This window comes from Microcaecilia unicolor, chromosome 3 (genome assembly GCF_901765095.1).
Source record: "Microcaecilia unicolor chromosome 3, aMicUni1.1, whole genome shotgun sequence".
NCBI lineage: Eukaryota > Metazoa > Chordata > Amphibia > Gymnophiona > Siphonopidae > Microcaecilia > Microcaecilia unicolor.
In genome coordinates, this window is record NC_044033.1 from 150478819 (window position 1) to 150501798 (window position 22980).

The window sequence follows — 22980 nt, forward strand, 5'->3', positions numbered from 1 at the left end:
TTGGATTGTGACATACATTAGGTCGTCAACTAGAGAGAGACCCTGTTCAACATAAGGTTTAACGTGGTTTTGCTTGATCATTAATATCAAAGAGGTTGTTCAGTCATGTGATAAGAGTTCGGTTTTGTATAGATCGTGTATGGCGTTATTATATCATATTTAAGATGGATGTTTATGGTAACCCTTCTTGAAAAGATCTGTTTTCAGTAGCCTTCGGAAGATGGTTATGTCTTGTGTTGTTTTTATGGCCTTCGGTAGTGCGTTCCATAGCTGCGTGCTGATGTATGAGAAACTGGTCACATATGTGGATTTATATTTTAGCCCTTTACAGTTAGGATAATGGAGATTGAGGAATGTGCGTGATGATCTTTTTGCATTCCTAATAGGCAAGTCTATAAGGTCTGACATATAGGCCGGACCTTCCCCGTGAATGATTTTGTGGACCAGGGTGCAAACTTTGAATGCAATTCGTTATTTTAGTGGGAGCCAGTGTAGTTTTTCTCTTAGGGGTTTGGCGCTTTCATATTTCGCTTTCCCAAATATGAGTCTGGCTGCTGTGTTTTGAGCGGTTTGAAGCTTCTTAATGATTTGTTCTTTGCATCCGGCATAAATGGCATTGCAGTAGTCTAGATGACTTAGCACCATTGATTGTACTAGGCTGCGGAATACTTCCCTTGAGAAAAAAGGTTTAATTCTTTTAAGTTTCCACATTGAGTAGAAAATTTTCTTTGCTGTATTTTTCGCATGGTCTTCGAATGTGAGATATCGGTCAATTGTGGCTTCCAGAATTTTCAGGCTGTCTGAGACCAGAAGGGTGTAATATGGGGTGTTTATGGTATTGGGTTTGATTATGTTGTATTGTGAGGACAGGATGAGACATTGTGTTTTTTCTGCGTTTAGCTTTAGTTGGAATGCGTCCGCCCATGAGTTCATTATTTGGAGGCTGTGTGTGATTTCATTTGTGATTTCGGTTATGTCTTGTTTGAACGGGATGTATATCATGACATCGTCTGCACAGATGTACGGGTTGAGTCCTTGGTTGATAGCGATTTGGCTAAAGGTGTCATCATTAAGTTAAAAAGGGTTGGTGATAGCGGTGATCCTTTTGATACTCCGCATTCAGGTTTCCATGGTGTTGACGTTTTTGAGTTTGAAATCACTTGATAAGTTCTTGCTGTTAAGAAGCCTTTAAACCATCTTAGTACATTTCCTCCGATCCCGAAGTAGTCTAGGATGTTCGAGAGTATTTGGTGGTTGACCATGTCGAACACGCTGGACATATTGAATTGTAGGAGTAGCACATTGTTTCCAGTTGCAATTAGTTGTTTAAATTTGGTTATGAGAGTGGTTAGCACTGTTTCAGTGCTATGGTTGGATCGAAATCCTGACTGTGATTCATGTAGTATTGTGAATTTGTTTAGGTAATTGGTGAGTTGTTTGGTTACCATACTTTCCATTAGTTTTACTATCAGGGGGATGGATGCTTCTGGTCTATAGTTGGTTGTGTCATTTAATTTTTTCTTTAAGTCTTTGGGTATGGGTGTAAGTAATATATTTCCTTTGTCCTTGGGGAAAAGTCCGTGTTGCAGCATGTAGTTCAGGTGTGACGTAAGGTCTGTTATGAAGCGTTTTGGGGCGAACCTTATTAGGCTACTGGGGCATATAACTAGAACCAGATATTCAATGCCAGGCCATATCCGGGCACCAGCACTGAGTATTTGGGTAAGACTGGATGTGTGCTGGCCGCTGATACTTATTGGGGGGGTTCCAGCCCATATTCAGCTAGGACCCACAAAAGAGGAGCTGTCCGTGCTGCCCCTTTCCCCAATTACAATCTCCCGTCCCAACCCCTCCAAGAGCATGGGGCCCTTCCCCACCCTCCCAACAAGATTTTACCCCATTCTCAACCCCCTTCCCAATAAGACCCTGGCCCCTTCCCACCCACCCCCACCACCAAGAACCCACCTTTGTGGACTCCGCCATCATGACTCCCCCCTCGTGAAGCTTCCCCCATTCCCCTGTAGGCCCCCTTGGGTCCACCTTACATCCCAGATGGTCTAGGGGGATAGGGTAGGCAGCAGTGAATCCCATCACTTCTGGCAATGTGGACTGGGTGCAAAAATGGTGGCTGTGACCTCTAGTTGTAGCCTTGCAGTATTACTGCTAGGGCCAGCCTTCCATATAAGGTCACCACCACTAGAAGTCATGGCCGCCATTTAGCACCCAGAGCTGACATCAGCAGGAGGGACTGGAGTTTTCTCCTTCTCAACTTAGCCGCTAGATCACAAGGGACAATAAGGTAGGCCCCAAGGGCATGGGGAGCTCTTCATGGGGAGGGAGAGACATAGAAGGGTCTAGATGAGGGTTTCTTTTTTTGGGGGGGGTCAGGAAAGGGCCAGGCTCCTGTGGAGGGAGGGGATTGAGAGAAGGATATAATCAAGTTGTATGACAAGGAAGGGCTCTTTGCTCATGGAGGGGTTAGGAGGGTGGGTATGCTCTTCTTCAGGTGAGAGAGGGAGGAGAGAACAGAAGAATCTTCAGGCCACTATCTATAAGTTATGTGGATGCCGGCCAATATTTGGAGCCAGCACCCACATAGTTAAGCAATAAAAATTAGAACGGCCTTTTGCATGGTCCTATCTGATCATTACCTATGCAGACACCAGTCCTGAATATCACCAGCACTTGCACAACTCTCGGTTCCTCCCCAACTCCATCCTCAAACTGCCCCTCCACTGCTTGTTTTGACGTGGCCAGTTTGATATTCAGCAGCACTGCCCAGTTAACTGCCACTGAATATCAGCGGTCAGTCCGCTCAGCATGGTTTAATCAGCAGGAGTCTCTCCTGCCTGGTTCCTTTTGAATATTGGGTCCCACATCTTCAAAAGGAAACAAACTGGACAGAGGGGCAGCTGCTAACATACTCAGCCTTGGGCTGCCTGCAGACTACAGTCTCCTCTATTGTGTTTCCCATCCTAGCAGACTTGGACAGACTTCAATAGCTCCTACTTCCGCAGCAGCAACAGTGGGGCAGAATACTGGCACCCCTCCCCTGCAATACGCACTGGCATCCCCTGAGCTTGACACCTTGGAGAGTAGCCCACTTTGTCGGCCCTGGTTTTTATCTGCTGTCATTGTTCAAGTTTCTGTGCTCACTGTACGTGCATAGTAAGTGGTCACTCGGGGCAGGGAGCTAAGCATGGTATGAACACCCCTATCTGTCTTAGAAGCTGAACCAGGTACTTAAATAAGGGGAGCAAAGGAAAGAAGGCATGGTGGAATGAAAGGAAGTGTGCTCAGATCAGGCATACTAGTTTATATTTTCTGGAACTGCTAGGAATATGATTGATGGCAATTATCAGATATTTCATGCTTATTTTCTTAAGTGGAAGAAAAAAAGTATCCGCCGTGGCAGGGCTGACAGGGCTGAGAATGTTTTGCAACCCACTGTATAAAATACATTAGCACTGCCAAGCTGGGGCGGCAGTAGCAGTTTCACTGCAAAAGTCCTGCTGCTATGCTCCCAGACAACTAGAAAAAATGTACTGTACCTACCTAACTGAAGCATTCACAATTCCTGTAGGGGAGGGAGGTGAGGAGCAATAAATGCCAGGTTCCAGAAGGAGCCCTGGTGTATGGCTTCAAGCCAAGGGCTGTCATCACAGTGACTGGACTAAAGCAAGTTAGGAGAATATATAAAACAGGAGGAAAATAATCCTTAGATAGCTGCAAATGAAGGTTAATGTTGCCAAATCCCAATCTGGGTTCTGACTGAGCTGAAAGCAGAAGGGAGTAGGAAGAAACTGCTGAGTTAAAAACAAAAATAAACACATTCTAGACATATGAACAGGCAAAGTCCAGTGCATGTATAAAATATTCATTCATTAATGAATATATTTAATTTGTATGCCATCTTTCCAAATAGCTCAATGCAGCAAAGGGCAAAGAAAATGTTACAATACAACCAATAAACACTAAAAATCTCAAAACAATAACTCACCAATCCTGACAGCCAAGAGATGTGCACAGTCTGTGAGGGAGTGGCCAATGGAATGAAGATCTGAGGATCACCTACCAGGTTAGACAGCTGAATGAGGGGTGTGATCAAAGCAAACCTATTCTTAGCCTGTTATTTCAACGGTATTTTTAATTGAGATGCTGGAGATTTTATTTTAATGGTATTGTACGTATGTAAAAAAAATTCCTTGAAATTGTTGATTGTAGACTGCTTTAACAGTAAGGTAATTTTGCAGTATATAAAAAAAAATAAATCTAATCCAATCCAATCCAACAACAGAACATTCTTTTCAAGAGCCAGATGTTTCCTTCTTTCACTGCAGGGCACTAAAGACCCCTTGAGATCCTCTTTAAAACCTTTTCACACCTCCATTGAGCAAACAGAAACAAGGGAGACTCTCCCCAGAGGAGAGAGTTAAGCAAGCAAAACAAGACAGAAAACTGTTATTTCAGTGGCCTGGTGTGAATTAGGAGAGGAAAAAGGAAAACAGAGGCTTCCATCAACAGCTGAGCTCTACACATCATTACTATTAAATAATGCCTTTCTGGGGTACAATCAGTTTACATATTGCATTCAGACACTTTCTCTGTCCCTAGTGGACTCACAAACTAGGATTTGTACCTGGAGCAATAGAGGGTTAAGTGACTTGCCCAGGGTCACAAGCGCTGCAATGGGAAATGAACGCAGCTTCCTGGGTACTCAGCCCTCTGCACTAACCATTATGCTACTCCTCCACTCCCAATACAGATACAATGACCAACAGAGAACAGCGGGCTTTTGGTTAATTCTGTAATGTGCATTAGAACTTTTTAACATGCTCTAATCGATATGCATTAATTGTAGTTATTGAATGTTCTAATGCGTGCTGATTAGATTGAATAATATCTCTGTTATTTGAATTTCAGTGCTGTTAAATGTGTATATTTTTTATACTGTTTCATTGTATTCCTATTATTAGGTTCCAATTTGCTGTTCTCAAGTTTACCTCATTTATAGTATTCATGTTTATATTTGGCCATTTTTACTATTAAATGCTTAACAAAACTGTAAGTTTTATGTTAAACTGTAACCTGCTGTACACTGCCTTGGGTGAATCTCTTCATAAAGACAGTTAATAAACCCCAATAAATAAATAAATTTAGTTTGCATTAACAAATCGAAGGCATACTAACGAATGCATATTCCATTCAGATATAATATTTATTTATTGATTTGTTTGTTTGTTACATTAGTATCCCACATTTCCCCACCCATCTGTTGGCTCAATGTGGCTTACATAGTTCCGGAGAGGTAGTTGCAGACCCCGGGGTAAGCAGTTACAAAGTGTGAAATATAGTAAAATAGATCAATTAAGGACCGCCCCAAGCAGATCGCAAAGGGTGGGATCCTGCGGCAGCGGATTTGGTCTTGGATTTTAGATTTATTACTGGTCTTTTGGACAACAGGTATAACACCATTTGGCTGGAGTACAAAGACAGCCTGCAGGCTTTCCTTTCAGAGCATAGTGGCCTTTGGCATATGACCGCTTGGCCCTTAAAGTATGCTCCGTTGTCTTCTTCACCCCGTCCATTGTGTAATCACAGACCCTACTCAAGTTATTATTATTATTATTAATTACATTTGTATCCCGCGCTTTCCCACACATAGCAGGTTCAATGCAGCTTACATAGTAAATAGAATTACAAAGCCTTGCAGGAGAATGTTACAAGTTGTAGTAAACATAGTAGTAGTGGGGTTTTGAGGATATGTAAATTGAGCATGGAGAGGTAAACAAAGATAGGATGAGCAAAAGGAGAAGAGATTGGGATGGGTAAGGAGTAGAAAGGATGGACAGGAAGAGATTGAGGAATGAGCATAAGGAGATTGTGAGACATGGTCAAAGGTATAATAATCGTCGGGGCAAGAATCATGTGGGTGGGCTTAAAAAGTTAAGTTGGGTCATTAGGGTAAGCTTTCTTGAAGAGATAGGTCTTCAACATTTTTCTGAATGGTAGACGGTCGTTGTGCAGAAAACAAGCAAGAAGACTTGGACAATCCAGGAAATTATGTTAAAACATGCCTGATAATCTATCTCAATACCTTCAGCACCCAAATTGCTTCTTAAAGGAGGGAGTAGCAATATATCAATAACAAAACACCCAGCTCCCAACAATATCACATATTTTCACAATCTGTAGTAGAAAGTTACCATTGGATCAGTCAGAGCCGCATACTACCACCACATTGGCATTATACTTGAGCCAAACTTGGGCTGGGTGGGCATGTAATCGTCATCGATCCAACTTTGCAATTTAGTATATATTTTTTTAATACATTTTTTATATATTATGCTCAATTTCCTAAATGGGGATAAAAATAAGTACTTAACTCCACGTGATTTTCATTTTCAACCAAAGTGTTCCACTGGTATAATCCAGACTTCTCCTGCCGACATGAAAAGTCTCCTTAATGATTTTGGATTGTCCCAGTCTTCTTGCTTGTTTTCTGCATAGATCTACATAGGTTATTGTTTACTACAAGAACCGAGATGTAATGTAATGTAATATAATGTAACTGTAAGTGGAGCTAATACTGAACTGCACTGACCTGCTACCTATAGTAGTAGGATTAAAAGAGAAAAGACTTTGGACGTTCTCTGAGTTAAGGGTATCAAGCATCAGAGATATAATAATTATTGTTGCCTCTGCCATAATGTACTTGTTTGTTTGAAAGGCTTTTCAGTAAACAGCTTTTGGAGTGGACTGGCTTATTAAAGAGTCTGAAGTTATGTATGGCCTCCTGAAGGATTCTAGTCCTAGCCCTGGTCCCAACCAAATATAGTCTACTTATAGGGTTACTAAACTATTCTGACTTTAAGGATTTAGTCCGGAATGGTCAGTCCTAGTCTTTTCACACTTCCTTGCATCTGATCTACTGTCATTATTAATTTGGATTTTGCTCCCACCTTTCTCAATAGTAGCTCACGGTGAGTTACATTCAGGTACAGCAGGTATTACCTTGTCCCTGGAGGGCTTACAATCTAATTCTTGTACCTGAGATAATGGAGGGTTAAGTGACTTGCCCAAGATCACAAGAACCAGCAGTGGAATTTGAACCAGACACTCTTAGAGTGCTCTGACCACTAGGCCACTCATCCAGTATACATTAGTAACTATCCAAAAATAAGGACCACTTGGCCCATCCAGTTTACTTAACTGGCCTTGCTTATTATGTCACAGTAGATCCAGTTCATTCTCCAGTTATCTCCCTTGACCTTGCGTCTTTTCCTGTATCTGTACCAAACATGCTTGAATTCTGTCACCACATTGTTAACTGTTATCTCTGCCAATAAGTAATTCCAGGCCTCACCACTCTTCTCAATAAACAAGTATTTCCTCTGAACCTCCCTCCAGCTTCAGTATCAAGACTCTCTGTCCTGCGACTTATTTTCAGTTGAAAATGAAAGATTCCTGTACCTTACTGAAGCCTGTCAAATGCTCATCCGCAGTTTATCAAAGCTGCTTTTTACCTTATCAATGCTGAGCAAGCAATTCAGCTTGGTATTACTAGCCCCAGACTGCAGGAACAACAGAGATCTCTTTTCACACTCTACTCAGTTTTATGAGCAAGAAGGTCTTACACAGCAATATCTGACTGCACCACACGTGACCCTGAATTCTATTCTGAAGCATCCCAAAGCTGAAGTTGCGTTGTGCTATGTTTCCCTCAACTCTCTCCTTTATCGTTTCAACTCATCTAAGCCATTCTAAGCGCCTATAATTCTATCTGCCAAAAAGTAGGAACCCAAAGGCCTAGCGCTTGCCAAAGACAGGATACCGTTGCACACTGAAAATTAGTTACGCCCAACACTAGCACAGTGGCCTGTGACAGAATTTAAAGAACAGATGTAGTTGTCCGAACTTTAATGGAGTTAATCCTTCCAAGAGCTGACAAATGACTGCCCCAAGCCATTTAAAAATCTAATTTCTTCTTCTGTTTTTTTTTTAATCCAAATTCACCTATTCCCACTCCACCTACCTTGGATAATGCTCCACTTGTCTACAAGGAGTCTATTCAAATTTTAGGAGTAGTTTTTGATTCTAAATAGACTTTTAAAAATCAGATTGATAGTGTAACTAAATCCTCATTTTTTTCACTTACACATATTCGTTCAGTTCGGCCTTTTTTATCTCCAACATCTATCCGTTCTCTTCTTTTTGAGCTGGTAATTTCTAGGCTCGATTACTGCAATTCCCTATATGCCGGTCTTCCGCTACGCTCTTTTAAACGGCTCCAACTGATATAATCTACCTCAGGAAAATGTATTCATTGTGCCCATTTTGACCATGTTACCCCTCTCCTTCATCTTGAACATTGGCTCCCAGTTTCTTATCGCATCATATATAAATTTCTTATGTTGATCTTTAAGTGTCAGAACCTCTCTGCTCCAGCATACCTACACAGGCTCCTGATCCCATACTCTCCTTCTCGTACCCTCCGATTGTCTTCAGGCAATTTACTCTGTGTCCCTTCACCAACAGCTTTGCATTTATCCCTTTCCCATGAGACTGCCTTTAGCTATTTACGCCCCAGATCTTGATATGTCCCTTCCATCATTCAAAGCTATTTTAAAAACCTTCCTTTTCTCTAATGCCTTTTCATCTGTTTCATAGATTTTTTCCTTCTTCTGATTCAATGACTCTTTCCTTTCCCCACCAGCAGTTGCAGAAAGAATTTGTTTTTAATTGTTGTAAACTGCTTAATTGCCTGTATAGGCTTAATTTGCGGTGTATCAAGTGTTTGCAAATAAATAAATAAATAAATAATCCCATCTGCCTTGCAATGAGTTAGAACAAAATGATTAGGTACTGGGAATGTTTGCACAGTGAATCAAGTCACCATTCAGATTGGCCACTCTTTTCTGGGCAGAAATGAGATTCCATCACCCCGAAGCATGCTGAAGCACCAAGGAAGATTCATTATAGCTCTCATTCCACTGGAAGTATTTCTAAAGCAGTTACAACCTAACGAAAACAGATTTACTCCGCTCTATTGCAGTGTATATTTTTATTGTTAATAAAATTGGTTAAGACTAAAATATGCAATCTGAACCATTTGCTTTCTAAAAGGTAGATATTCATCTGGCAGCGGTGAGCATTTTTTTGGCCTGTGGCGGCTTTATTACCGGATATTCAATGCCGTGCCATGTCTAGACACCAGCTCTGAATATTCAAGCATATGCAGCCAGCTAACACTTATGTCGTTACGGGCAATATTCAGCACTTAACTGCATATGGTGAACCACATAAAAATAGCTCTGGACGTGGGAGCAAGCTCCGCCCACTGACTACTAAGTCAGACGCCGTGAGGAGCTTAAACCACAGGTCTACAGCTCCTGTTACAACATCACTGGTTGCGCTGAACTTGCCTGTGCTGTGGTTTGTTTTAATTTTTACTGGAACTGTTCTTTCATATTTTCTCGTGGCGTGGGAGCACGCTCTGCCCATTGTTTCTCTGTGTCAACTTAGCTCTGGGTGTGGAATCAAGCTCCGCCCACTGATTACCACATCAGACAACGCAAGGGAGCTTAAACAGCTACCACTTGGAAAGCCACCTCCAAATCTGGATCCAATTGGCAGCGTTAGGTTTATTGGACTTGATATATCGCCTTTCATTAAGCACAGCAAAGAAGTTTACAACAAATGAAAAGCAAATTAAAATGAGAAAGAAGAAATTACCACCAATGAATAATAGGAAAGAGACCAAACAGTAAGAATTAAAAGGATATTGGGACCAGGAGCAAAAATGGCAAGAGAAGGCAGAGCAAATCAGGGACTGCAGCAGGGAGGTCAAAGGAAAGGCAGTGTGAGTACCATATTGCAGTCTGCCATTAACAACCGCAAATACGGGGGGGGGGGGGGGAGCTTTAAGGGCTATAGGGATCACAGGGGAGGGGCAGGGACGTTGGGGTGGGTGGGAAGTTGGATGGGGTTTAGACATATTCTGAGGTGGGAATATATAAATATAGAGCTGTTACTGAATCTGGTTTATGTTGTACTGTTATGTATTTTGTGGCAAATTGTGTAACTTGGTTTTGAATTGCCTTTAATAAAAAATGTTGAAACTTAACAACCGCAAATACTGGGAAGGCCAAACAAAAAAGAAGCATTTTCAGGGTAGCTTCGAATTTAGGAAAGGAGTCTCCATGTGAAGTTTCCTAGAAAGTGTATTCCAAAGGGAAGGTCCGAGGAAGAAAAAAGCAGATTGCTGTGTGGACTCAAAATCGGGCCCATCCTACAGGGGGAACAAATAAGTGACTATCGTGTAGTGAATGTAAAACTCTAATGGGTGTGTGAAGTATGAGCAAGTTTTCAAATATCTCATTTATCCAGGTAAATGACTTTTGGAAATTGCCCTTGTTAGGAATGTATCTACATATATGATCATGATTGACCTGAGATTTAATTGGGAAGGGGGGTGGCATAAGCTGAACGTTTGCGTAGGGCACCCAATATTTATTTATCAATATTTGATATACTGCTTCTTGCAAGGGCATCAGGGTAGTGTACAGCTTGAGCAGATATACAGCAAACCACAACTATAACTATGAAAAGCTAAAGAAGGAAAAACTGAAGACAAGGGATAAGAATGGGACAGGCAGAGAGATGAGGGAACGATGTGAAGATGGAGGAACAGGAAAAGGAGGCAGAGGGGACAGGAGAGAGAAAAAAGCGGGAGGGTATGTCTCATACCGGAATTTGCATTCGCCATCACGGTACTATGTAAGCCACATTGAGCCTGCAAATTGGTGGGAAAATGTGGGATAATGTGGGATACAAATGCAACAAATAAATACATAAATAAGAAAATGGAGTAGAGAGGTCAGAGAGCTAAAAGATGTGAGAAGCAATGCTGATGAAGGGAGAAGGAATGGAATGCAAGGTGCTAAGAGAAAGATGCACAGCTAGGGTGCCAAACTGCAATTGAAAGGCTATCCCTTATTAATATTCATGAGAGAGATTTTGCATGCACTTCCTCCACTATATGCAAATATATCTCATGCATACTCGGGAGCCTTCCAGAATTGTAGCTGGATACCTTTGATGCAAAAAATGAGGGAGAAATGAAGAGAAATTTGATTTGATTAAATTTGATGTATTTGATATATAGCTAATTACATGAAATGTGTTTAAGCAGTTTACAATAAAAATTTTAAGCTATACAACACAATATCATAAAAATGTAATTACAAAAAATATATTAAATGACGTACAATAAAAATTTTAAATAACCCACATAAAACAGCACAATCACCTAAAACTCATAACCAACTAATTATAATTAAATACCATATAACAGAAATATTGTAAAAGTGATCATCAGTTTCAAAGTAATTCCAAAATCAAAAATCAAAACATATAGAAAGTATAAATCTCTTGAATCTAAACACAGAAAAACTACAATTCACTTGAAACAACCAGGTTTTCAAAAATAAGATAATTAGAAACCACATGAAATTCAGCAGGGAAAGAATTCCAGAGACAGGAGCCAATGTAACAAAAAGCCCCGTTTTTGGTAGTAGTTAGTCTTACTTGACTCAAAGATGGAAGATGTAATAACTTTTACTGTGAAGAACACAGCAACTTGACATTTCGCCCATTAGATTGTAAGCTCCTTGGAACAGGGACTGTCCTTTTTTGTTAAACTGTACAGCTCTGCGTAACCCTAGTAGCGCTCTAGAAATGTTAAGTAGTAGTAGTAGTAGTAAAGCACGTACTTAACCAGCTTATCTGACAGATATTCTAGTTGACCCAAACGAAAAGCTTTGAAGACTAAACATAATAATTTAAAAGAAATCCTGGCTAAAATCAGTAACCAATGTAGCCCAGCCAAAATAGGTGTAATACGATCCGCCAACCAAATTGAAACCTATTCTTGGACAAACCCTGATACAGTGAATACAGTAGGCTAATCGACTAGTGACCAATGCACAGACAACCATAACCAGGTTTGATTTAGAAAGAAAAGGTCTTAATTGTTTGATCAATTTCAACTGACTACATTACTGATCTGAGAACCCTCATCCCCCCTCCCTAACTTCCCCAATGTATCTACCAAACACGAACCTTCTTTTACCACAATAACACCTGTATTTGTTCACACCACAACTAGCGAACGCCGTTGCGGTACCATGTAAGCCACACTGAGCCTGCAAATAGGTGGGAAAATGTGGGATACAAATGAAACAAATAAAAAAATAAATAAAATTAAGAGACTTGTCACAGTAAAAAAGCCTAAAGCTTTATTTCATCCAGAAGAGGCAATGAAAACCCTTGAATTTTAGGGACAAACATCAAAGGCTTATTTGCCCATGAAATCCACATAGCTGCTGACTTTACTGACATTCAACAGCAAATCATGGGGTCCTTTTACTAGGGTGTGGTAGGCCTAATGCGGGCCTACCGCACGGTAAAAGGACACTACCGTGGAATGTGGTACTTTGGCCATCAGCGCGCTACTCCTGCAGTAAAAAATATATTTTATATTTTTTGCCATCGCAGGCATGTCTGGGGGCTGAGAGTAGGCATGCCAGCGCTAATTAGATAGCGCAGGCACATTACCGTGGACTACACAATTAGCGCAGGAGTAGTGCGGGAGCCCTTACTGCCTCCTAAATAATGTGATAATGTCCATGCACTAATGGAGAAATTAGCATGTGGACATTAAAAAAATGACCGTGGCCATTTTTCAGCCACGCTATAAAGTGGCTGGAGCGTGCGGCGAACCCACGTGCTAATTGCAGTGCCAGCTGCTTTCTAGCACAGCTTGGTTAAAGGACCCCCCATGAGCATATAGCCAAAGGACCCCCATGAGTAAAATATAGCCATTCATTTAGACTGTCCACAATGAATATGCATGAGATGAATTTGTATGCACTGCCTCTATCGTATGCAAATTTATTCATACATATTCATTATAGATATCCTGAAAACCTGACTGGCCTAGTGTGTCCCGAAGACTGGGTTGAGAACCCCTGCCTTAGAATATTCTGTCCACGGCTCTACCACACTTCATAGGATTGCCATGAAGGAATCCTATGCCGTTGACACTTCTCTGCATTCAGTCCAGGGACCAGCTCACCATTCCACAGATTTACAACTCGAGTCTCAGATACATTAGCTGCAGAAAAGGACCATGTCCTTTGGGTGCTTGCCATTCACAACATTTTCTGCTCATGGACAGAGGGTGGGATAAACTCCTTTCTGAGTACCCAGAAAATATCTGAGTTCACAGCAGGGGTAAAAAGGCATTAACTGTGAGAAGGAAAAGAACACAGATTCTGAAACCTAAAGGCGTCATTCTATCCCAGATTCTGAGGCATTACTGAAAGGTTTTAAAGGACACAAATGAAAAAGGTTGGAATTCTACAAGGGAAGAGTCAAGGGAAGGAGATTTGGAATAATAGTTATTTTAGAAAGAAGGCTCTGCTGAAAATGTTGAGAGAGAGGGAGGGAAATAGGGAAGGCAGACAAAAAGCAGCACCCAGAAATGATACAACACAGTACAGGCATGCCACCACCAGCAGGCTCTGCATTATATAAGCTAATACAGGGCGTAGCCAGACAGCCAATTTTTGGGTGGGCCTGAGTCCAAGGTGGGTGGGCATGGAATTCATGCCCTCCCCCCTGTCCCTAGCCCCCCCCCCCCCTCTGCTCTGCTCTTCATCCCTCCCTCCACCTGCAAGCCCACAATATTAAATACCTGAGCAGGAGAAAATCTTCAGCTGGCGGGGTTTGTAGATCCCCTCCTATTCAGACAGTCAGCACTCTTCCAAACAAGCCAGCAGCACTTTCCTTGAGCTGATGCCATGGCCAGCAGGCTGTGCATGCATAAAAACTAAGCATGTGAAGAGGGGCTGGTGTTGGTTTCAGCTCAAGGCAAGTGCTGCCAGCTGCCGTTTGAAAGAGCACTGGCTGCCTGAGAAGGAGGAAATCTTCAGCTGACGGGGTTTGAGGACCTCTGCAAGCCATAGCAAGAGTGCACAATTTTGGGTGGGCCAGAGTCCAAATAGGGTGGGCCCTGGCCCACCCAAGCCCACCCATGGCTACGCCACTCTAATACACATGGTGTAAATAAAACATTGCACATTAATGGCCAGATTCTATATATGGCGCCTACAAAATCCGTGCGGAAAACATTTCCACCTAAGCATATTCTATAACTGGCACCTAGATTTAGGTGCAGTATACAGAATATGTTTAGTTGATATCCTAGCGCCTAAAACTACGTGCCTCCATTTACACCAACAAAAAATGTGGCACAAATCCCAGCGTGTAGATTGAGGCGCAGAGGGCCATATTCTATAACAACACATGTAAATTTTGAAATGCCTACGAAATGCCCATTTCCCCGGCCGTAACCATGCTCCTTTTTGCCTCGTGTGCATTAAAATTTAGACAAAGTGCATTACAGAATACTCTTACGGAGTTGTGCACATAAATTCTAATTATTGAAAATTAGTGCTCATTATTGCTTGTTAAGTGCTGTTAACAATGCTGATTGTCTTGTTAAGCCAATTAAGTTACATGCGTTGTTACAGAATACACTTGGATTTTGACACGGATCCTTAGGGGCACTATATAGAGTCCAGGGGGATCAATGCCTGCCTTGTACTGTGCATTTAATATCACATACACGCATCTTTGCAATTAAGTACAACCTTACAGCATACTAAGGTACAGGAAGTAAAATATATGAACCTACATCAATGGCATTTCTTCTGTTAATCTTTTTTTTAAGATTGTACTCCTCACACTCCCAAGGTCTATCAGTATTACTGCCACGTTTTGGAGTGCTGCAGGTTATTTGTTCAGTAACATGATGCACAGATTGTCTTTCTCTTTAATATTAATACTTTATGAGCCACATTGTTCAGAAGGAGTAAGCTGAAGGGGTAAGCTAGAGACATTCTTGCCTAATCCAAGCCCACCCAGTTTGCCAAGCATGCAAATCCCCAGAAGCAGAAAATCATTTCATGTATTCCTTTATCTGCACTGACCTATGCAGAGTGCATCAGAACGGCCATAAAATAATCGGCAAAAACGTGAAAACACAACAATCTGACACACAGTCTGGGCTTCAATTCCCACCATGCACTGCTAGTTCTGGGAAAGCGCAAGAGAGGGCAGAAGGACCTGTTTCAACAAAAAATACAGGCCCTAAAGTCAGGGAAATGGTGCCCTTCATATCAGCTTTTCAAAGACACATTATTTCTCGCCTGCTCTTGAAATATTTCTGCCTTGGAAACATTTTGGATCATCTAGTAGGCATGTCAACATTTCCAAATACACTGGAATGAGAGGAAGGGAGAAACGACAGCCCCGAAAAAGAAATGCAACAAAATAATAAGCAGAGAGACAGACGTGATACTGAAAATTGTAGGCAATAGGCATCCTCTCTTCCACCTTTGCTATACTGAGCAATTCTGGCTGTAGAGAGCTCACACGTGCCTTGGTTTAGTAAACAGAATGCTCAGTGTACACTTCCTGTACAAGGTGCCTGGGTTAGGGAGGGATTTGGCGATCTGATATCATACCACCAGAAAAATGCATCCACAACATCCTCCACCCCCACCGCGGCACCAGTGCAACTGGCACTGCCCCCGTTAACATTGCTCCTCTGCCCCTTCTCTCCCCTCTGTTGGCAGCAATAATTATTGCAAAGCCTCAGCCTCGTTTTCATTTCACTTTCACCCACCTGCGTTGCTTTGCCTGAACCCCTCCCCCTCAATTCCCGGCCGTGATGCCTTAATCTTGGCCTTGATTTGCATCGAACAGAGCTTGACATGGCTCTGCCACACTGCTGGAACCTATCTGCACTGGGGTTTGTTTGTTTTTTTACTTTAGCGATCCCTGCATGCCTCTCTCCCTGTTAGCTTTTAAAACTTTCCAAGTTTGCACACATCTCTAGCACTCTGCAGCTGGATTCGCCGCCTAGAACCTGAACAATGAAATATTATTATTATTATTTTGCCACCGCCCGGATATCCTGAAGCTTGCATGCCTGTTCCACACTTGGCACCAGTTTGCTAGCCCGTAGAATCAACGTTAGTTACTCCTGTTCACTGCTCCCCCACTTCCCCCAATCGCTCACATTTCCCACAGCTTTCAGCATAATTTCGCTCCGAGGTCTCTTAGCTCGACCATCACAGCAAAAATGTCATTCTGGGGCAAGGGGCATAGGAAGTAGAAGTTCCTCCTTCCAAACATTACACATATAAGTACCAAACAATGGTGCTCGATAGGGAACGTATAAATCTGGGCTCGTGTGGAAATAAACGTGTACCAACCTTGCTGGAGAATGGCCCCGGTAGGAGCAGTTTCAGCGCCTGCCTCTTTAGCTCCACCAGGCGGGCGGTGCAGTTCTCGCAGCACACGCCGCGATCGGAGCCCGGGGACGAGCCGCCGCCGCTGCCCGAGCCTGGCGAGCCGGTGCCGAAGCCCGGGGAGCCTCCCAGAGAGCCCGGGGAGCTGGTGCCGATGCCTGGGGAGGCGGGTCCAGCCGGTGATCCCGCCAGCGAGCCGGGCGAGGAGGTGCCCGAGCCTGGGGATGGGGTGCCCGAGGAGCCAGGTACCGAGCCGGCTCCCTCGGGGGCAGGGCGGCTGCCGGCCCGGGACTCCTCATATGCCTTGCGGTACCAGATCTCCGGTGAGAAGGCGGCGGCGGGCTTGGTGGGGGAGCACGCCTCGTTCACCTGAAAGACAGAAGAAGATGCACAAATTTAAGGGTCGGTGCAAATTCGTGTAACAAAGCCGATGCGCAAAACCCGAGCTGCGGATCGAACCCCTCAATCTCTTCCTTACCGCGCCAAGCTTCATTTTCCTTTCTTGCAAAATACAGCCGCTCTATGCATCCAGTTCACGCGTGCTACAGAGCCTTATGCATTTAAAAGCAGCAGGGTATTACAGGAAATAATAATAAAAAAAAAAACCACTAGGTGATGTTAATCTAGTCTAAAATCGCTTTACACAACGATCTCCCGGTTCAGACGCCGGCAACCTCGGAGCAGATTCCGGGAGGAACTTGTCCACAGAAAGGAGGGGAGAACAGTGCGATTGCGGAACATAAATAAAGTTTAGGGGATCTGTTGAAGCGCTGGCCATAACCGAGAAGGAAAATCAATTTTGTAACATAGCAAATTTGTAAATTGGTGGTGAGGGAGCTGTGAAAAATGTTCACACGCACTTTGATTCTGTACTATTTGTGGGCTGTGCAACAGAGACAGAACGAGCAAGGATGCAGGAATGTCCCCCACCACAATATTTCAGACCGCTCTTACCCCACATTTACGGCTTCTGTTGGTCACTGCATTTCGCTCTTTATTCCCAGCCACGGAATTCATGGCAATTGCCAAGAGGAATATTCTTCTCTTTATGTTGCACTTTAAAATCCAAGATACAATTTATGTTTTCCGTCAAATCCGTGCCATCCGCTGGATAAACTCTTGGCAGTGTATTTTTTTTTCCTCCCCAGAACGAAGAATTTATTTAAAAAGGGGGGGGGGGGAAAAACCCTCGAGCTCCTGAAGAAATACCATCAATTTTCTCGTTCACATCATCTTTCCCGCACGTTCCTTTTTCTTTTCACTGTAACAGTACCATCCCGAGCAGAAACATGATAGCACCGTTCAAGCAGGCATCAGCATCTTATTTCTCCCAACAACTTAAAATCCAGGGGAGGGGGGGGGGGCAAAAAAGAAATCCCAAGGAACAGAGATATATCGCAAAAAAAAAAAAAAAACAGAGCTGCGCGGCTCCTAGAAGTGGAGACTTCTCCCCGCCTCTGCCAGTGGCGCTGTGGTACTGGTAACTTGCTTCCTTCACCAAGGTTTACACTGAATGAAGAAAAAAAAATTACCCCGAAAAAAAAAATTTTAAAAAATATATATCAGCATCTAGTCTCTAGGAGGAGCCAGTGGTCACTTGGAGCCAATATCCTGAGACAGAGCTGTGCTTGACAGCTGGGAAAAGGTATATATAAAGGTCCCCACGGCAGCCTTTCCAAGCAGAGGCTGTGAGCCACCTTAACCATTCACAATTAGAATTATTGTTATTATTCTATTTTTTAATCTTTGGTTTTCAATGCCTTGCACACACGCGCACATAGAGGTTTTTCGGTCGGTAGCATTTCAGATCTCTGTCAGGGCAAAGGTGAAAGAGAAAAACCTCTTTAAGGGTTTCATGTGCGATGCTGCACTGCTTCCCCTCCCCCACGCTGTAAAATAATAGGAGATGCTTCTCTCTTTTTTCCCCCATTATGATTCCCATCGACCGGAGGTATAATTCCTTTGGTAGCCACGGAACCACCGGTGGGGGTGGGTAAGAAACAGGCTCCAAGGACCCACACACCCCACCCCTTAAAATCTACGTATAGGAAAACATCTACGGCCACATTATTGGTCGGTGGTCGCATACGTGTCCCCTCTTTCCATATGGGGTTTAAAGCATATTTACTCCAGCGAGTGGCTCAGAACTGCTGGTGTCCTTGACAAGTGGCGACCCTGGGGTTAATACAGAGCTCGAAAGCCGTGGTGGAGAAGGGAAGAGAGGAGGGTTATAGAACCACGTTGTTACTGCCCATTCCGGGCAAGATCTGGGCTCTACAGCAGAATGGATGCCAGTTGTGCCACTGCCCCCCTCCCTCTGCACTTCAAGGAGCCCTGCATGCCCCCTGAGAGGCAGAGCTATGGACACCTTCATCCTTTCTACCTCCTTATTCGGAGGCTTCTCACTGGCAAAGGGGGAGAGGTTACCTATTTCTTATTCATTTTTAATATAAAACATCCCAAAACAAATATTCCCCGACTTTATACAGCTGTATATTGCACGTCAACACAACAAAACAACACAAAAAAAAACCCACAACCAAACAAAAGGAATACGTTGCTGGGGGCTTGATTGATCTACTGAGTCGCCATCTCCGGCTCAAAACAGCACAAGGCAGGTAGGTCTGTGTCACTTGGGCTGTAATTAAATGCCGCACTTCTTGTAGCGTGAAAGGTGTCCGTGTGCCCCCCTGAGGTGTGCCAGTTCTGCTTGGCCACCTGACTGCTTCTTAAGCCATTTGCGTTCAACGTTTACTCCATAGAACAAAAGGGAGAACAATCCTGAATTCATCTAATTGCAAGTACCGTGTGCATGAATGCACTTAGATGAAAAAGAAACACGTTAATGGGGCCCAATACTAATAATACCAGTTAAATAAATAAATAAACCCTTGTTCATCTGTTATTTGGAAAAGCAACGAGCCGCATTCCTAAACACCCCCGGTGTAGGGAGTGTTTGTGGTGAGCTGGCGCCCTCTGCTGGTCAGTAGTTACAGAGCTGATGAACTGCCATTATATTGTTTTGGCATCTTGTTAACTGATCTCTGGGTTTCCCAACTATGCGACATTTCATCCTCTTCCTCATCCCCTCTCGCCTCCGAGAAAATATAAGAACATAAGCTTTGCCATACTGGGACAGACCGAAGAGCCATCAAGCCCAGCATCCTGTTTCCAACAGTGGCCAACCCAGGTTATAAGTGCGTACCTGGCAAGATCCCAGAACAGTACAATACATTTTATGCTGCTTATCCTATAAATAAGTAGTGGATTCCCCCGCCCCCCCCCAGCAACCTGTTTCAAACTGTGGCCAATTGAGGTTTCAAGTACCTGGCAAGATCCCAAACCAATACAATACATTTTATGCTGCTTATCCTAGAAATAAGTAGTGGATTTTCTCCAAGTCTATCTTAATGGCTTATGGACTTTTCTTTCAGGAAGTTATCCAAACCTTTTTAAACCCCGCTAAGCTAACTGCTTTTACCACATTCTCTGGCAACAATAACAGAGAGTTTACGATCTAAAAAAGTAAAATTCTTAAAACACAACACATCTGGTCATTTCAGAAACACATTTGCACCAACAGATCGCACCACCATGTTACAGCATGGGAGTTGTCATTATAGAAGGCTGAAGGAGAGCCTACCATACTCCCAATTTTTGAGGTACAGAAGAATATGTGCAATGATTCCTGAGTTTTAAACAGTAATCAAAAGAGCTGAGACTTACAGCAAAGAGGACATCCAAAGAAAAACCTTCAGAAAGCATACACTAGAGCCTGGTATAATGATAGAAGTTTATTATTACAGACAACTAGACCAAAAACCGTCTCTGACAAAACTGATATTTGTGTTTTAAAATTTGTGAATGGGGGAAGAGGTGGCAAAGATCATGAAAAAACATTGGGCAATTATACAAACACATACAGTATTTAAAGAGAGTATATTACATAAGTACATAAGTAATGCCACACTGGGAAAAGACCAAGGGTCCATCGAGCCCAGCATCCTGTCCATGACAATGGCCAATCCAGGCCAAGGGCACCTGGCAAGCTTCCCAAATGTACAAACATTCTATACATGTTATTCCTGGAATTGTGGATTTTTCCCAAGTACATTTAGTAGTGGTTTATGGACTTGTCCTTTAGGAAACCGTCTACCCTTTTTAAAACTGTGCCAAGCTAACCGCCTTCACCACATTCTCTGGCAACGAATTCCAGAGTTTAATTACGCGTTGGGTGAAGAAACATTTTCTCCGATTTGTTTTAAATTTACTACACTGTAGTTTCATCACATGCCCCCTAGTCCTAGTATTTTTGGAAAGTGTGAACAGACGCATCACATCCACCTGTTCCACTCCACTCATTATTTTATATACCTCTATCATGTCTCCCCTCAGCCGTCTCTTCTCCAAGCTGAATAGCCCTAGCCTCCTTAATCTTTCTTCATAGGGAAGTCATCCCATCCCCGCTATCATTTTAGTCGCCCTTCGCTGCACCTTTTCCAATTCCACTATATCTTTCTTGAGATGCGGCGACCAGAATTGAACACAATACTCAAGGTGTGGTCGCACCATGGAGCGATATAACGTCATTATAACATCCTCACACCTGTTTTCCATACCTTTCCTAATAATACCCAACATTCTATTCGCTTTCCGAGCCGCAGCAGCACACTGAGCAGAAGGTTTCAGTGTATTATCGACGACGACACCCAGATCCCTTTCTTGGTCCGTAACTCCTAACGTGGAACCTTGCATGACGTAGCTATAATTCGGGTTCTTTTTTCCCACAAGCATCACCTTGCACTTGCTCACATTAAACAACATCTGCCATTTAGCCGCCCAGTCTCCCAGTCTCGAAAGGTCCTTCTGTAATTTTTCACAATCCTGTAGCGAGTTAACGACTTTGAATAACTTTGTGTCATCAGCAAATTTAATTACCTCGGGAGTTACTCCCATCTCTAAATCATTTATAAATATATTAAAAAGCAGCGGTCCTAGCACAGACCCCTGAGGAACCCCACTAACTACCCTTCTCCATTGTACGGGTGGTGTATTCCCGCGGGTTTAATTTGAAGGAGATTTTAAGCCCCACCACATTACCAGTAGAAGATGGAATGGTTTGTATAGGAAAACATGGGAAATGTGGGTGTTGCAAATCATGTGATATTAAGAAATAATGCACAGTATTCATGAACCCCATTGATGAAAAGAAGTACATTTTAAAGTATTGCACAGATTGCAGATCAGATTATGTGATTTATATTCTCCAGTGTCCATGTAAGAAAGTTTACGTGGGGAAAACAGTACGTATTTCACATCGGGATGAACGAACATAGATTCAGCATACAACATAAAAATTTGACTGCCCCTTTAACAACACACTGTATAAAGTTCCAACACACTATAGAGGATTTTCAATGCGTGGTTATTGACAAGAGTATTACCTACAAAGAGCTGAAGTGATGCAGATAAAACACTCACCCAAAGGGAACAGAGATGGATTTTTAATTTGAAATCACTAGAACTGGAAGGGTTAAGGAATAAGACTGAGTTGTCAACTTTTTTCTGAGATTCTCTACTACGCATGCCTCAGCTTCAGTTTAAAAGGCAGCTACCATTTTCTAAATTGCAGTGGGGCTGGAACAAGTGGGCAGTAATTATGACCTGTACGTCAGTTGTGAAGATGAGTGTCTAAGCAGTTTGATTAAGAATTTATAGTAACAACTGTATTTTTTATATATATTGTAGAGAGTGAGTGATTATTGGACTTCCCCTGAAGAAGCATGAGTGAAACCAGTCCCCGTTGGGACAGTCCATATGAAAGATAATTGTTCCACTTCCTGCGGTCAGACCAATCCTTAATGCAAGAATGTTTGGGGAATCTTATAATCTTATATAATAATTCTCACATCCAACATTCTAATGTGCCTGGGACCGTGGCTCCCTCGGAGGTGGTCTGCTAGGCAGCTTAGAACGCACTGATGTCAGTGATGTAACTCTACTCCTCCCCCTGCCTAAGAATCAGCTCTCAGTGCCCCCCCTCGGCGCAACACCCAAGCCCCTCCGCCCCGGTGCAACACCCAAGCCCCTACCCCCCCCCCCCCGATGCATCACCCAAGACCCTCCCCCTGGCGCATCACCAAAGCCCCTACCCCCCCCCCCCCCCCCCCGTCTCAGGCACATCAACCCCCTCGCCACCTGCAGCCGCCAATACTAACGCTGTCCGGCCGCTGCTGCTTCTCCTGTGGAGCAGCAGCGGCCGGTACAAAAAGAAAAAAGCCAAAAAAAGATTTTAAACCTGAAACACGGCTCCGTAGACAGCCATCTGGCATTGGCTGTCGTCTCTGCAGCCGCTCCTCCTCTCCCCTCCACGTCACTGCCCCTGCAGGAAGACCCCAGAGGAGCACAGTGACGTCAGAGGGGAGAGGAGGAGCGGCTGCAGAGACGACAGCCAATGCCAGATGGCTGTCTACAGAGCCGTGTTTCAGGTTTAAAATCTTTTCTTGGCTTTTTTCTTTTTGTACCGGCTGCTGCTGCTCAACAGGAGACACAGCAGCAGCCAGACAGCATTAGTATTGGCAGCTGCGGGTGGCGAGGG

At 43.3% G+C, this 22980-nt stretch overlaps 1 protein-coding gene across 1 annotated transcript in view; it reads right to left on the reverse strand.

Annotated features, from left to right (window-relative positions):
• KIF26B (kinesin family member 26B) overlaps positions 1 to 17399 on the reverse strand; it is a 799934-nt gene extending 782535 nt beyond the window's left edge. Inside the window, exons 1-2 of the mRNA XM_030196461.1 lie at positions 17337 to 17399; positions 16347 to 16751 (exon numbers count right to left, since the gene is read on the reverse strand). Of these exons, the coding sequence (XP_030052321.1) occupies positions 16347 to 16751; positions 17337 to 17399 (468 nt within the window). The remainder of the gene's footprint in view (positions 1 to 16346; positions 16752 to 17336) is intronic.
• Positions 17400 to 22980: the final 5581 nt, after the last annotated feature.